The sequence below is a fragment of the Sinohyriopsis cumingii genome, chromosome 5, assembly GCF_028554795.1.
Source record: "Sinohyriopsis cumingii isolate HCF-2022 chromosome 5, ASM2855479v2, whole genome shotgun sequence".
Lineage (NCBI taxonomy): Eukaryota > Metazoa > Mollusca > Bivalvia > Unionida > Unionidae > Sinohyriopsis > Sinohyriopsis cumingii.
In genome coordinates, this window is record NC_142965.1 from 155,825,643 (window position 1) to 155,841,101 (window position 15,459).

The following is a 15,459-nucleotide window of genomic DNA, read 5'->3' on the forward strand; positions in this document are numbered from 1 at the left end:
TTTTATTGTTTTTGAGTACAGTGAAACACTTCTAAAATGGATCTACAAGTTTCAGTTGTTGTTTCAGGTGTCTTCACTTGGCAGTGGAAATGATCATGTAATGGATGCCATCTCACAGTGTGAGCAGTATGCCAAGGAACAGGGAGCACAGGAGAGGAATGCACCATGGAGACTATTCTTCCGCAAAGAAATATTTGCACCTTGGCACGATCCTAATGAGGATTCCACAGCAACAAACTTGATATATCAGCAGGTGGTCCGTGGAATCAAATTTGGAGAATACAGATGTGATAAGGTGAAATTTTGTAGCTTAAGTGGTCACTGTTAAAGATAGCTTCAAATAAGCAAGGAATTCAGGATTACAAATTGAAAATGCTACATTGTCAACATAAGCAAGGAATTAGATTCAGAATTATGAGTTGCAGTTACTACATTGTTAACCCTTTACCTCATGTAAGTGCCTTTGGATGCCTTTACTCCATTCTCATAGAAGCACCTTTGGATGCCTTTACTACATTCTCATAGAAGCACCTTTGTATGCCTTTACTCCATTCTCATAGAAGCACCATTGGATGCCTTTACTACATTCTCATTAAAGCACCTTTGTATGCCTTTACTCCATTCTCATAGAAGCACCTTTGGATGCCTTTACCCAATTTGCATGGAATTACATTTTCATGCATCTACACCATTCTCATGGAAGTGCCTTTTGATGCCTCCTGTAAACGTCAGCTATTTTGAGCCAGTTTTCGTAGCACCACCTTTGGGGAAAACTCCCAGTGAGATACTACATGCATTGATGTGAATGACCATTATGTCAGATCACGTGGTCGCTGTTCAAGATCTGGTTGTAATCTGCTATTTAGAGTAACTGTGTCATATTCTCCACTTTCCAGAATGGAGCCACAAGTTTCATTCAGTACTTCTGGAGTTTGCATGATTTCTACTATGAAATCTTCAATAACTTAAGTAAGGTCTCTGCAATTGATGTAATCAGCAATTATGTATTTTTATAACTTATCAAATTCAGATGATTTATTGATGTAGATGCAGACAAAGAACTTATAAATTTCAAGTATGAGAAATGGCAGCTATGGTTGGTCATGCACCTGCACTGGCTTGATGGTGAATGAGTTCTCTCAAGATTTTAAAGCACATAGAAAATGCTTCCATGAAAAATAATTTTACAGCAATAACGATTGATTTTTCTCATAAATCTTTCTTTACATAATAGATGTGTACCAAAAATGTTAAATGGTTAAAATTGAGGTGAAACATAACAGATACTACACTGCTTAACAGTTAACTGGCAGGCCTACGTTTGGTACATGTATATCAACTGGCTAAAAAGCCATACACTCTATGAGGTAAAGGGTTAAAATAGCCAAGGAATTATATTCAGAATTACAAGTTGCAGAAGCTGGTATAAACAATAGACAAGTATACTCCTTAGTGCTGCTACCACTGTGGACTTGTCAAGACAACACTACCTTCTTTCAAAAAAGACTTGCTATATGTAACTTTAACAGGTTCTAAAAATGAAGACCAGTAAAAATGTTTGATGAAAACCTGCTTCAACTTTCTCTAGGAGTCAGGATCCGTAAATGAAGATCAGTAGTTTCATACAGACCATGTGGATTGCAGTTGTCAGAACTATTCAGACTTTCAATTGGGGTTGTCAGAACTATACAGACTTTCAGTTCAGTCACTGGTATTTTGGGTTGTAAATTTTCTTGCATTTGCAATTTCTCCAACTGTTAATACTATGCAAATCTTTTTATCAGGATGATGACCTAGTGTTAATACTATGCAAATCTTCTTTTTATCAGGATGATGACCTAGCGATGATTGTACCATGCAAATCTTCTTTTTATCAGGATGATGACCTAGCGATGATTGTACTATGCAAATTGTCTTTTTATCAGGATGATGACCTAGTGTTAATACTATGCAAATCTTTTTATCAGGATGATGACCTAGTGTTAATACTATGCAAATCTTCTTTTTATCAGAAGGATGACCTAGCGATGATTGTACTATGCAAATCTTCTTTTTATCAGGATGATGACCTAGTGTTAATACTATGCAAATCTTCTTTTTATCAGGATGATGACCTAGCAATGATTGCAGCTCAACAGTACTACGTTGACTATGGATCTAACATCAGTCCAGAGCGCTTGCAATCCTTGATTCCATCCTACATTCCAGACAGTCAGCTATCAAATAAACCAAATGCTATAAACTATTGGATTCAGCAAATAGGAAATAAAATGCATGGGCCTTACTTTGTAAATGACAAAATCAAAGCACTCAAAGTTAAGGAGGATATTGTGAGTTATGCCAAATATAAATGGCCTCTTCTGTTTTCACGATTCTATGAGGCCTACAAATTTGCTGGGCCCAGTCTTCCAAAGAATGATGTTATCATTGCTGTGAATTGGACTGGAGTGTATGTTGTTGATGATCAGGAACAAGTCTTGTTGGAGTTGTCTTTCCCTGAGATCACAGCTGTGTCAAGCAGCAGGTTGGTACAAATAAATGGAAGGTATTAAGAAAATCAGCCACAGAGCTGGTTCAAACATTTCTTAAGATTAAATTTCAAGCAGTGAATATTTGTGTTAGGACTGGTTTTGGGATGGTTCCTTGGCAAAAGTGTGGCTTCTATTATAATTCTAATGTAAAACCTATTTTTAGCTTCTTCTCCAGATACATGTTTAGTTCTCCTCCATGTAAAAGAATAATGGCTGCCATAAAACTCCCAGCATTGGCATCAGCACTATTTTATAAGCATGTACAGTGACCCATATTTCATATTTCTCTAACTTTGATTCGGCTTTTAGTTTATTTCTAAAGGTCTCTTCTTGATATAATTATCATGATTTATATGCCTGCAAGTCCCTAGGGACTTGTCAAAGTAGATGCTTGATATGCATGTAAGTCCACAGGGACTGTCAGTCATATTTAATGGCTTTAGCTCAAGATCCGATATTTGTATACATACAGTTGTAACCAGAATCATAATACATCATGATGAGGAGTAGACCCTCATTATAAAGGTGGGTTAATGAAGAGTACACCCTCATTACAAAGATGGTTCAATGAAGAGTACACCCTCATTACAAAGGTAGGTCAATGAGGAGTACACCCTCATTACAAAGTTAGGTCAATGAGGAGTACACCCTCATTAGAGGTAGGTCAGTGATGAGTACAACCTCATTACACAAAGGTAGGTCAATGAGGAGGAATACACCCTCATTACGAAGGTTGGTCAATGAGGAATACACCCTCATTACAAAGATGGATCAATGAGGAGTACACGCTCATAACAAAGGTGAGTCAATGAGGAGTACACCCTCATTACAAAGGTGGGTCAATGAGGTGTACACCCTCATTACAAAGGTGGGTCAATGAGGAGTACACCAAAATTACACAGGTAGGTCACTGATATTTCGTGCTTCCCAATATTTAGTGTTTTAAGTTTGTTTCAAGCTCCATTCATGCCAGAACCATTACTTTAGATGATCATTTTGACCTACATATAACATTGAATTGTTGAGGTCAAATAAATACATTTTGAAGGATTTGATGGATTGAAATCAAAATGTTTGAGGCTTTACATGTATAATCTCTAGGTCAAGCTTATTTGTCATTGTTTTACAACAACATGTGATGGAAGTATGGCCTGTGTTTAATTTAAAACTTTGGCAATCATTCGTATTATACAGGCATGGGCATCTGTGTTGTATGGACACTTTTTAGTTCTTGTCATGCTTAAAATATTTCTTGTTGGTTTCCATATACAGAACTGGCAAAATGCATGGACAGAGTTTTACACTGGCCTCAGTAAAGGGAGATGAGTACACCTTCACGTCTCCTAATGCAGAGGACATCAGGGACTTGGTGGTCACTTTCCTGGAAGGGTTGAAGAAGAGGTCAAAGTATGTGATAGCTCTGCAGGATTACAGTTCTCCAGGTTTGTAAATAGATGATCTTCAAAACAGACAAATAAACCAATGAGAAACTTTTATTGTTAATACTTTAATTGACAGCCAAATGTTTGCTTTAAATGAAAGAATTGCATTTAAAAGTATACTATGACAAAAAGACGACTGGTTTGCAATTGAGATAACCTACTGTACACATCACATTGTGAAGTTCCATCAGGAAAGCTAGGTAGAAAATATGTGATTGTGAATGTTAAGTGTGTATAAGAAAGGAAATGTTTTTGCATGCATTTAAAACAGGGTACTTTTTCTATGTAATCAGACTTATATACATGAAATGATTCTGTTTAAAGTTGCCTACCTAATTTAACTCTTTTTACATTAGAATGTTTTAACTGTATTTCATTTGGTTAATTTTCTTGCCTATAGGGTCTGATGGTAATTTCCTCAGCTTCCAAAAGGGAGATCTCATTGTTCTACAACAGCAGAATGGAGAAACTGTCATGAATTCAGGCTGGTGTATGGGAGAGAATGTCCGTACTGCACAGAAGGGAGATTTCCCTGCAGAATGTGTCTATGTTCTACCCACTATTACCAAACCACCCCCAGAAATTGTGGTAAGTTAAATTTGTTGTAAATACAAGTATCAACCATAAATGCATGCATTACCTTGATAATGGACCTGGATTGGGATAGGAATGCAAAGAGAGTAGGTTTATCTTTTCAGAGGCAAATTCAGACTATCATTTTTTTTTTAAAGCAAAAGATGCATTTTGATCATTATGCTGTACGGTACATGATATACATAAAGTACTCAAAGCATACATCTAACCCTAATGCATTTTGATCATTGTGCTCTGTAGTACATGATATTCATAAAGTACTCAAAGCATACATGTAACCCTAATGCATTTTGATCATTATGCTCTATAGTACATGATATAAAGTACTCAAAGCATACATCTAACCCTAATGCATTTTCATCATTATGCTCTATAGTACATGATATTCATAAAGTACTCAAAGCATACATGTAACCCTAATGCATTTTGCTCATTATGCTCTATAGTACATGATATAAAGTACTCAAAGCATACATCTAACCCTAATGCATTTTCATCATTATGCTCTATAGTACATGATATACATAAAGTACTCAAAGCATACATCTAACCCTAATGCATTTTGATCATTATGCTCTATAGTACATGATATACATAAAGTACTCAAAGCGTACATCTAACCCTAATGCATTTTCATCATTATGCTCTATAGTACATGATATACATAAAGTACTCAAAGCATACATCTAACCCTAATGCATTTTCATCATTATGCTCTATAGTACATGATATACATAAAGTACTCAAAGCATACATCTAACCCTAATGCATTTTGATCATTATGCTCTATGGGACACATCGTAAATAAGGTATTCAAAACTATGCACAGGCTCTGACAAGAGAAATAAATGAAAAGAAAAGCCAATCATGCATAATTGCCTGGAAGTTCTAAAAGCAGGCTACTGCAACATAAATAAGTAACAAATGTGAGTTTTAAAAGCAGGCTACTGCAGCATAAATAAATAACAAATGTTAGGTCAGATACTCAGGCATCTTGAAACCTCATGAAAATTTCCAATGTTGCATTTGTAAGTCGTCATGCTTAGTGAAATCTATACCTAAAAAACATTATGCAGCATGCATCAAATAAGCAGTGTATTTGTTGTCCCCTACTTTTGGTAGAAAATTGGGGATATTAAATTGCTCTTGTCCACTGCCCTTCTGTCCATTGTCTTTCTGTCTACCTTTCATTTCCAGTCAACAGCTCATGATCCTTGTTGTGCATCTTGATATTCATAAGCTCCTTGCTGAGTATGATTTTCAGCATTCTACTGACATTGATAAGCTCCTTGCTGAGTATGATTTTCAGCATTCTAAGTCACTCTTCATTTAATAGAGCTATAGCCCTACCGATGTTCTGCAGCTTTTCATGTAATTACTTTGGCACTTAAGCAAAATTTGGTTTGCAGCTGGTTATTGAGAAACCTAGGTAGAGTTGGAATGTCAGCATTGTATGATATATCATTTGATCTTTGGCTTTGATTATATTTTTAAATTTACCTCAGTCAGATCACACAGGTCTGTGTCATGTTATAATGTGTAGAATTATGAAATGAGATGGCAATGTAGCTCAGGACCGCTTGGAACTTTTGATGCCATAGATAACCTTTATGACCAATGCAGTTGGAGGTGAGAATAAGATTAAGGTTGTACATTTATTCAATGGTATGTATTCCATAGTAATGGTTACATTGTATATTGTGATATTGTGACCTGCAGTCACTTGAGCATCACTCTCTTTGGGAGACTGGTTTTTGAACTTTTAGGCTGGCACTATTCAGGAACCAGTCTTGTCAGCACAGTTATGCAGTCAACTGTTGTGACAAGTAAAGATAGCTAAGCATGCCTGTGTGCATATGTAGATGCAAGAAATGTTTGCAAGAAAGATAATGTTTTGAATTGTATTGTCTGCAGGGTGATAGTGTGGGGGTGGGGTGTATCTGTTGTTGTACAAATATCCACCTATTTCCTATGTTCCATTTTGCAGAACCTGTTTATCCAGTCCTCTGATTCAACCAAAGATCTTCTGTCTCGACCATCTGGTGAGGAGCAGCAAGAGTCAGGAGAAAAACCCTACACTTTAGAGGCATTTGCCATTGACCACTTCCGGTACATTCAAGATTTGACTTACCTTCAATAAAACGTCAGTTTTAGTACAAACTCAGCCTAAATTTCAGATATTATTTCAAACTGCACAGTAAAAGATTCATTTTAATAAACCTATAATTAATACTGACTTAGTCACAGGAAGTTGTAATGCTGACTTAGTTACAGGAAGTTGTCACATTTTATATGCAAATGACTTTGCGAAAATTGTATGCAGGAACAAACATGTGAGCTTAGAAGTATTCTGTTCTCTTGAAATCCACACCTGGTAATTATAGGAGTTGTGCAGTACTGCTGTTGAGGTAGTAGAGCATTTCTCAGGGCAATATTAACTTTACATTAATTTAACAACAGCACATTGAGATGCAAGCCTTAATCTTCGGATGGTATTGTTGGTGGTTTTAATAAATGCATGATGGGTAATTTTGAGATATTGCTTATGCAGGGTTTTGAAAATGTGTGATGAATATTTTTGAGATATTGTTGATGGAGGGTTTTGAGAATTTATGATAGAAGGTTTTAAAAATGCATGATGGGTAATTTTGAGATATTACTGATGGAAGGTTTTGAAAATGCATGATGGGTAATTTTGAGATATTACTGCTAGAAGGTTTTGAAAATGCATGATGGGTAATATTGAGATATTACTGATAGAAGGTTTTGAAAATGCTTGATGGATAATTTTGAGATATTTCTGTTAGAACATTTTGAAAATGCATGTGAGTAATTTTGAGATATTACTGATAGAAGGTTTTGAAAATGCATGATGGGTAATATTGAGATATTACTGATAGAAGGTTTTGAAAATGCTTGATGGATAATTTTGAGATATTTCTGTTAGAACATTTTGAAAATGCATGTGAGTAATTTTGAGATATTACTGATGGAAGGTTCTGACAATGCATGATGGTTTTAGAACACTGACTCATAACCTTAGGTCAGCATTTTATTGTATTTCAGAATCATGTTGCACCCCATTGGGCTATCAGAAAGAGAACAGAATAGCCAAGTTATGAAATATATTAGCCCAGAGAGGGCATTTTAATATAATAACATAAACTTAAAGATTACCTTGTTGGTTTGTTTGAATCATAATTACTTTCTGCAATAATATCTTTGTTGGGTTTTTGTTTTCTTAAGGAAAGAGTAAAAACTCATTATATATTTTAGTAGTCCACTGAGCTACCCGAATTAAAGAATAGTTGACCAGTCTCAACTTTCTAGTTGCTTCTGGGCAGAAGATTTATATGACCATGCCCAGAGAGAGGTCTAGATGATGGATGAAGTAGGAAGTGTGTGGTTGGCAAAGATTGTAATAAGTAATGGTTGAGAGATTTAGAAATGGATGAAGTAGGAAGTGTATGGTTGGCAAAGATTGGAATAAATAATGGTTGAGAGGTTTAGAAATGGACGAAGTAGGAAGTGTATGGTTGGCAAAGATTTGAATAAATAATGGTTGAGAGATTGATAATCTGGTTCACTGCAGACAAATTTTGAAAGTAAAATGTTCATTCTTTTATATTTTTAAAATAATTACAAATAGTTGAAATTCATAATTTTCTATTGCACTTGATTGTAAGCATAAAACTTTGGATGAATTTCAACTAAACACTGAATTGTGTAGGACTAAACACCTTGGGTTAGAGAATTCAGCTTAGTTGGAATTGTATAGGACTAAACACCTTGGATTAGAGAATTCACTTTAAATTTGACTTGAATAGGATTGAATACTGTCAAATGGAGAACTCAACTTTTGTTTAACTGATTATCATGGATTAGAGAATTCAACTTAAGTCTGAGATGCACAGGACAAATTGCCTTGGATTAGAGAACTCAGCTTAGTCGGAATTGTATTGGACTGATTGCCTTGGATTAGAGAACTCAGCTTAGTCGGAATTGTATTGGACTGATTGCCTTGGGTTAGAGAACTCGGCTAAGTCGGAATTGTATTGGACTGATTGCCTTGGATTAGAGAACTCAGCTTAGTCGGAATTATATTGGACTGATTGCCTTGGATTAGAGAACTCAGCTTAGTCGGAATTGAATAGGACTGATTGCCTTGGATTAGAGAACTCAGCTTAGTCGGAATTATATTGGACTGTTTGCTTTGGATTAGAGAACTTAGTCGGAATTGTATTGGACTGATTGCCTTGGATTAGAGAACTCCGCTTAGTCGGAATAGTATTGGACTGAATGCTTTGGATTAGAGAACTCAGTTGGAATTGTATTGGACTGATTGCCTTAGATTAGAGAACTCAGCTTAGTTGGAATTGTATTGGACTGATTGCGTTGGATTAGAGAACTCAGCTTAGTTGGAATTGTATTGGACTGATTGCCTTGGATTAGAGAACTCAGCTTAGTCGGAATTGTATTGGACTGATTGCCTTGGATTAGAGAACTGAGCTTAGTCGGAATTGTATTGAACTGAATGCCTTGGATTAGAGAACTCAGCTTAGTCAGAATCATATTGGACTGATTGCCTTGGATTAGAGAACTCAGTTGGAATTGTATTGGACTGATTGCCTTAGATTAGAGAACTCAGCTTAGTTGGAATTGTATTGGACTGATTGCCTTGGATTAGAGAACTCAGCTTAGTCGGAATTGTATTGGACTGATTGCGTTGGATTAGAGAACTCAGCTTAGTTGGAATTGTATTGGACTGATTGCCTTGGATTAGAGAACTCAGCTTAGTTGGAATTGTATTGGACTGATTGCGTTGGATTAGAGAACTCAGCTTAGTCGGAATTGTATTGGACTGATTGCCTTGGATTAGAGAACTGAGCTTAGTCGGAATTGTATTGAACTGAATGCCTTGGATTAGAGAACTCAGCTTAGTCAGAATCATATTGGACTGATTGCCTTGGATTAGAGAACTCAGCTTAGTCAGAATTGTGTTGGACTGATTGCGTTGGATTAGAGAACTCAGCTTAGTCGGAATTGTATTGGACTGAATTCCTTGGATTAGAGAACTCAGCTTAGTCAGAATTGTATAGGACTGATTACCTTGGATTAGGGAAATCAGCTTAGTCAGAATTGTATTGGACTGATTGCCATGGATTAGAGAACTCAGCTTAGTCGGAATTGTATTGGACTGAATGTCTTGGATTAGAAAATTTAATCTAGTCTTCATTGCATGAAACTGAATAGCTTAGATTTGAAATTTTGATTTAAGTCTGAATGGTATAGGACTGAATATAGTGGTTTAGAGAGTTAAAAATAATTACACATTTCTTTATCCTTAGAATGTTCACTTTATTTCCAGTTAGTATTTGTCTTAACTCTAGTATCAGCTTTATTTTGTGTGTACAGTGTTTATACAATTTGGCTATTGGAATTCTAAACTTTCTGAGCCTCCTACTAGGTAAAGATAACTAAATTGAATTCCCATGGTAATGTTCCATAATGTTGATGGAATTCCCATGGTAATGTTCCATAATGTGGATGGAATTCGCATGTTGATGGAATTCCCATGGTAATGTTCCATAATGTGGATGGAATTCCCATGGTAATGTTCCATAATGTGGATGGAATTCCCATGTTGATGGAATTCCCATGGTAATGTTCCATAATGTTGATGGAATTCCCATGGTAATGTTCCATAATGTTGATGGTCTTCAAACAGGCATGTTTTGTACTATGGCAAAATGTGAATACATCCTATGTTTAATCCATCCAAGAGTAATCTTTTAAGGAATAAAAATGGCATTCTATTCAGCCTGTTTTGATAAAAATTCCCATGCAGGGACCAATATCAATATTCAAAGACGTGAAATTGGCCCATTTACGTCCAGTATTGCCTATGCGACAATAGTGATAAATTGAAAATACTATTTTATAATGAAGACTCCTATTGTACACAAGTACCTTAAGAAAATATTAAATTTTGAAATTCCAGTATGTTTTGCCAATCAGAGAGCTCAAATATTCTATGAAATAGAGACTTTATTATACCACCACACATCGACTTTTTCCAATGCTTACAAAGTAACTAGGTGTACATAATGTGAATGCTACTTCAGTATGCTCAAATATGAATTTATATTGACTAAAATTATTTGATGTTATAGATATGAATTTATATTGACTAAAATTATTTGATGTTATAGATATGAATTTATATTGACTAAAATTATTTGATGTTATAGACTTGTGCAAAGTAACGTTGTTATAGCTTTGCTGAGATATATAATAATGTCTCACATTTTGAATGTTTTGTATAAACTTGAAACTCTTTTAGACCTCCTCCTAAGAGGACCTTGACAAAAACTCTTCAAACAGCAAGGAAGAAGAAACCTGATGAATTGTGGAGGTACTCCAAGGATCCTCTCAAACAACCCCTTCTGAAGAAACTGATGGGCAGAGATGAAGTTACAAATGATGCCTGCATGTGCTTTCTTTATATCCTTTCTGATTTATGTGAAAGACTGTTATATCAAGTTTTTTTTTGAAAACCAGTAGTGGCTGAATGTAATCTTTGAATATCATATAATTTACTGATAACTTTTTTACCACGTAATGTAGAGTTGTGCAGATCTATTACATGGTAACTAAGTTATCAGATATCATTATTTACAATTTAACGTTTGTTAGATATCCTTAGACATGATGTAAAATTCATTAGAAAGCCTTAGACACCATTTAGCATTCATTAGAAAGACACCATGTAACATTCATTAGACAGCCTTACCACCATGTAACATTCATTAGACAGCCTTAGACACCATGTAGCATTCATTAGACAGCCTTAGACACCATGTAACATTAGTTAGAAAGCCTTAGACACCATGTAACATTCATTAGACAGCCTTAGACACCATGTAGCATTAGACAGCCTTAGACACCATGTAACATTAATTAGACAGCCTTAGACACCATTTAACATTAATTAGAAAGCCTTAGACACCATGTAACATTCATTAGACAACCTTAGACACCATGTAGCATTAATTAGACAGCCTTAGACACCATGTAACATTAATTAGACAGCCTTAGACACCATGTAACATTAATTAGAAAGCCTTAGACACCATGTAACATTCATTAGACAGCCTTAAACACCATGTAACATTAATTAGACAGCCTTAGACACCATGTAACATTAATTAGAAAGCCTTAGACACCATGTAACATTAATTAGAAGGTCTTTGACACCCTGTAGCATTTATTAGACAGACTTAGAAGCATGATTTCTGAAAATCTGTACTAGCTTTCAAAGATTTAATGTCATTGAGACAGTATCAAGTTAATTATCCTGTCCCATTGGGTTGTGATGTTTTTTTTGTTTTTTTTTGTTGTTGAAAAATCAGCTCTACATATATATTTTAATCTGATGTTACATTTATGGGACATATCTATACAGTTTGTCTACATCTGGATACATGGTGTTTTGCTGCAAATGGTAGAGAGAAGGTAGCTAGGCTATAGAATACATTGCAGACCTTGGTTCTCTAAGTTGCAAGTCAAATGATCATAGTCACCTTTTGCAAGTAAAATATTGAAAACTGGTTGCCATCTTGTGATATTAAAATTCATTGTAGTAACTAAATGGCACCAATGCTTTCAAATTACAATTATTATGTCATGCTTACATATATTTTAATTCCCACCTTAATCGATTTCATTTGTGGTACTGTTAAGTAGACATTTTTGAATGCCACAAGACTCAGATATGATAATATCAGTGCATGTGTTTGTCACAAGTATTAAGTGGAGACTTTTTGAAAACCTAAATGGGTCATTTTTATTAACTAATGACTGAAACTTGTCACCTGGTTTAGAATCATACTGCTACTAGAAAATGACATTAACACTTTCTTATTATAACTACATATAATAGTTTGTGCTGAAATCATTTGACCCGTCAACCTCATCTAAAGGTATGCATCTAAAAAAATGCAGTCATGGAAACAAACACAGAAAATTTAGTTGGCAATAAAATTAATGCCAGTTGAACCTTCCATAAATTGGGATAGGGTTCAGGTTTTTAGTAATATTGTTATGACTCTGTGGTCTTAAACAAAGTACAAGAAAAGAATGAAAATCAACAGCTTTTGTAAAATTCAACAAATAATTTATTTCCCAAGCAAAAAAGTGAAAATTTAAAAAGAATTTACACTATTGTTAATTAAATCCCTAATAGTCCTAAAATTCTATCACCAGTCCAAAGGTATGAAGTTCTAATTGAATCCCAGTGGTGTTCCAAGTAAGTTCCAATATTGCATGTGTTAGGGTTAGGGTTAGCTATGAAGTTGTAATTGAATCACAATGGTGTTCCAAGTAAGTTCCAATATTGCATGTGTTGATGTGCATTTAGTCCAAAATGTTCTAATGTGCCATTGGCCTGGAGTGTGTTGATGTGCATTTAGTCCAAAATGTTCTAATGTGTCATTGGCCTGGAGTGTGTTGATGTGCTAACAGTCTTCTGATGTATCACAGTAATATTGTCCAAAAATTGTCCGTGACTGAGTTCACTTTAATTCCAAATTAAGATTTTATTCCAAGAATATTTTGAAGCACTTTGTTATTCTAGTGAATAAAAATTTAAATAAATAAATCCACCCAATCTAAACATTGAAAACAACAATAGGACTGAGTATGCTTCAAATGTTATGGCAGGAATAAATAATGCTTAAATTGACAACTTTATATACCCTCCACTTGATTTAAGTTGCAATTACCATTTTCAAGAAATGCTCTGCCAAAGTCATGGAAACCTTTTCTGGAACTTTCTAAGGTCAGAGTCCAGTTTGTTTCTTTCACTCAAATTGAAGTAAACATGTTTACAATAAAGATAATCATGTGAATATATAATGTATTATCACAGATAAATATTAGCTATGTATTATGTTGTGTACTGAATAAATGCAATTAGTCATTCAGACAATTTACTTGACTTTGGACTAGGGTCAATTTCAAAATACAGATGTACTTAACATGCAATCGTTGAAGAAAAAAACAACAACCAAAATGAATAAAACATACATGATGAACATAAACTATCATGGGAAGAAAATGAAGGTATAGACCATTACAAGAGAATTTGAGGCAAGGCAATATGTAGAGTGATCATTTATAGAACTTCAAATGGTGAATCTAATAGCATGACAAAGGTTGAGGCAGCTGTCTATTGACAGTTTTGTGAGATGGAACTAGGTATAAACTAACCCTTTTTAGAACTACTCTTGAAGCAGATAGTGTCTATTGACAGTTTTGTGAGATGGAACTAGGTATAAGCTAACCCTTTTTAGAACTACTCTTTAAGCAGATAGTGTCTCTTGACAGTTTTATGAGATGGAACTAGGTATAAACTAACCCTTTTTAGAACTACTCTTTAAGCAGATAGTGTCTCTTGACAGTTTTGTCTGATTGTGTCAGGTATAAACTATGCCTTTTGAGAAATACTTACTGCTTTGTCTTGACTAAAATCAACATTTATTATAATCTTGACCATTAATTCCTACTCATTTGATTTCTGCTCTCAGTGTCTTAATGACAAGATTATTAGGGCTTCACAACCTGAATATCACAATGATTACACAAATTATTAGGGCTTCATGACTTGAACTTTATAATGGTCACACAAATTATTAGGGCTTCACAGCTTGAACTTTATAATGGTCACACAAATTATTAGGGCTTCATGACTTGAACTTTATAATGGTCACACAAATTATTAGGGCTTCACGGCTTGAACTTTATAATAGTCACACAAATTATTAGGGCTTCATGACTTGAACTTTATAATGGTCACACAAATTATTAGGGCTTCACGGCTTGAACTTTATAATAGTCACACAAATTATTAGGGCTTCATAACTTGAACTTTATAATGGTCACACAAATTATTAGGGCTTCATGACATGAACTTTATAATGGTCACATATTATTAGGGCTTCATGACTTGAACTTTATAATGGTCACACAAATTATTAGGGCTTCATGACTTGAATTTTATAATGGTCACACAAATTACTAGGGCTTCACGGCTTGAACTTTATAATAGTCACACAAATTATTATGGCTTCATAACTTGAACTTTATAATGGTCACACAAATTATTAGGGCTTCATGACTTGAACTTTATAATGGTCACACATTATTAGGGCTTCATGACTTGAACTTTAAAATGGTCACACAAATTATTAGGGCTTCATGACTTGAACTTTAGAATGGTCACACAAATTATTAGGGCTTCATGGCTTGAACTTTATAATAGTCACACAAATTATTAGGGCTTCATAACTTGAACTTTATAATAGTCACACAAATTATTAGGGCTTCATGACTTGAACTTTATAATGGTCACACATTATTAGGGCTTCATGACTTGAACTTTATAATGGTCACACAAATTATTAGGGCTTCATGACTTGAACTTTATAATGGTCACACAGATTATTAGGGCTTCACGGCTTGAACTTTATAATAGTCACACAAATTATTAGGGCTTCATGACTTGAACTTTATAATGGTCACACAAATTATTAGGGCTTCATGACTTGAACTTTATAATGGTCACACAAATTATTAGGGCTTCATGACTTGAACTTTATAATGGTCACACAAATTATTAGGGCTTCATGACTTGAACTTTATAATGGTCACACATTATTAGGGCTTCATGAGTTGAACTTTATAATGGTCACACAAATTATTAGGGCTTAATGACTTGAACTTTATAATGGTCACACATTATTAGGGCTTCATGAGTTGAACTTTATAATGGTCACACAAATTATTAGGGCTTCACGGCTTGAACTTTATAATAGTCACACAAATTATTAGGG

At 34.8% G+C, this 15,459-nt stretch overlaps 1 protein-coding gene across 4 annotated transcripts in view; it reads left to right on the forward strand.

The window, feature by feature from the left end:
• LOC149800512 (myosin-VIIa-like) overlaps positions 1-15,459 on the forward strand; it is a 246,110-nt gene that overhangs the window by 196,633 nt on the left and 34,018 nt on the right. For all 4 annotated transcript variants that reach the window (XM_089960143.1, XM_089960141.1, XM_089960144.1 and 1 more), the window contains 6 exons: positions 68-295; positions 2,106-2,524; positions 3,804-3,973; positions 4,374-4,561; positions 6,555-6,676; positions 10,911-11,071. In XM_089960143.1, coding sequence (XP_089816269.1) covers positions 68-295; positions 2,106-2,524; positions 3,804-3,973; positions 4,374-4,561; positions 6,555-6,676; positions 10,911-11,071 — 1,288 coding nt within the window. The remainder of the gene's footprint in view (positions 1-67; positions 296-2,105; positions 2,525-3,803; positions 3,974-4,373; positions 4,562-6,554; positions 6,677-10,910; positions 11,072-15,459) is intronic.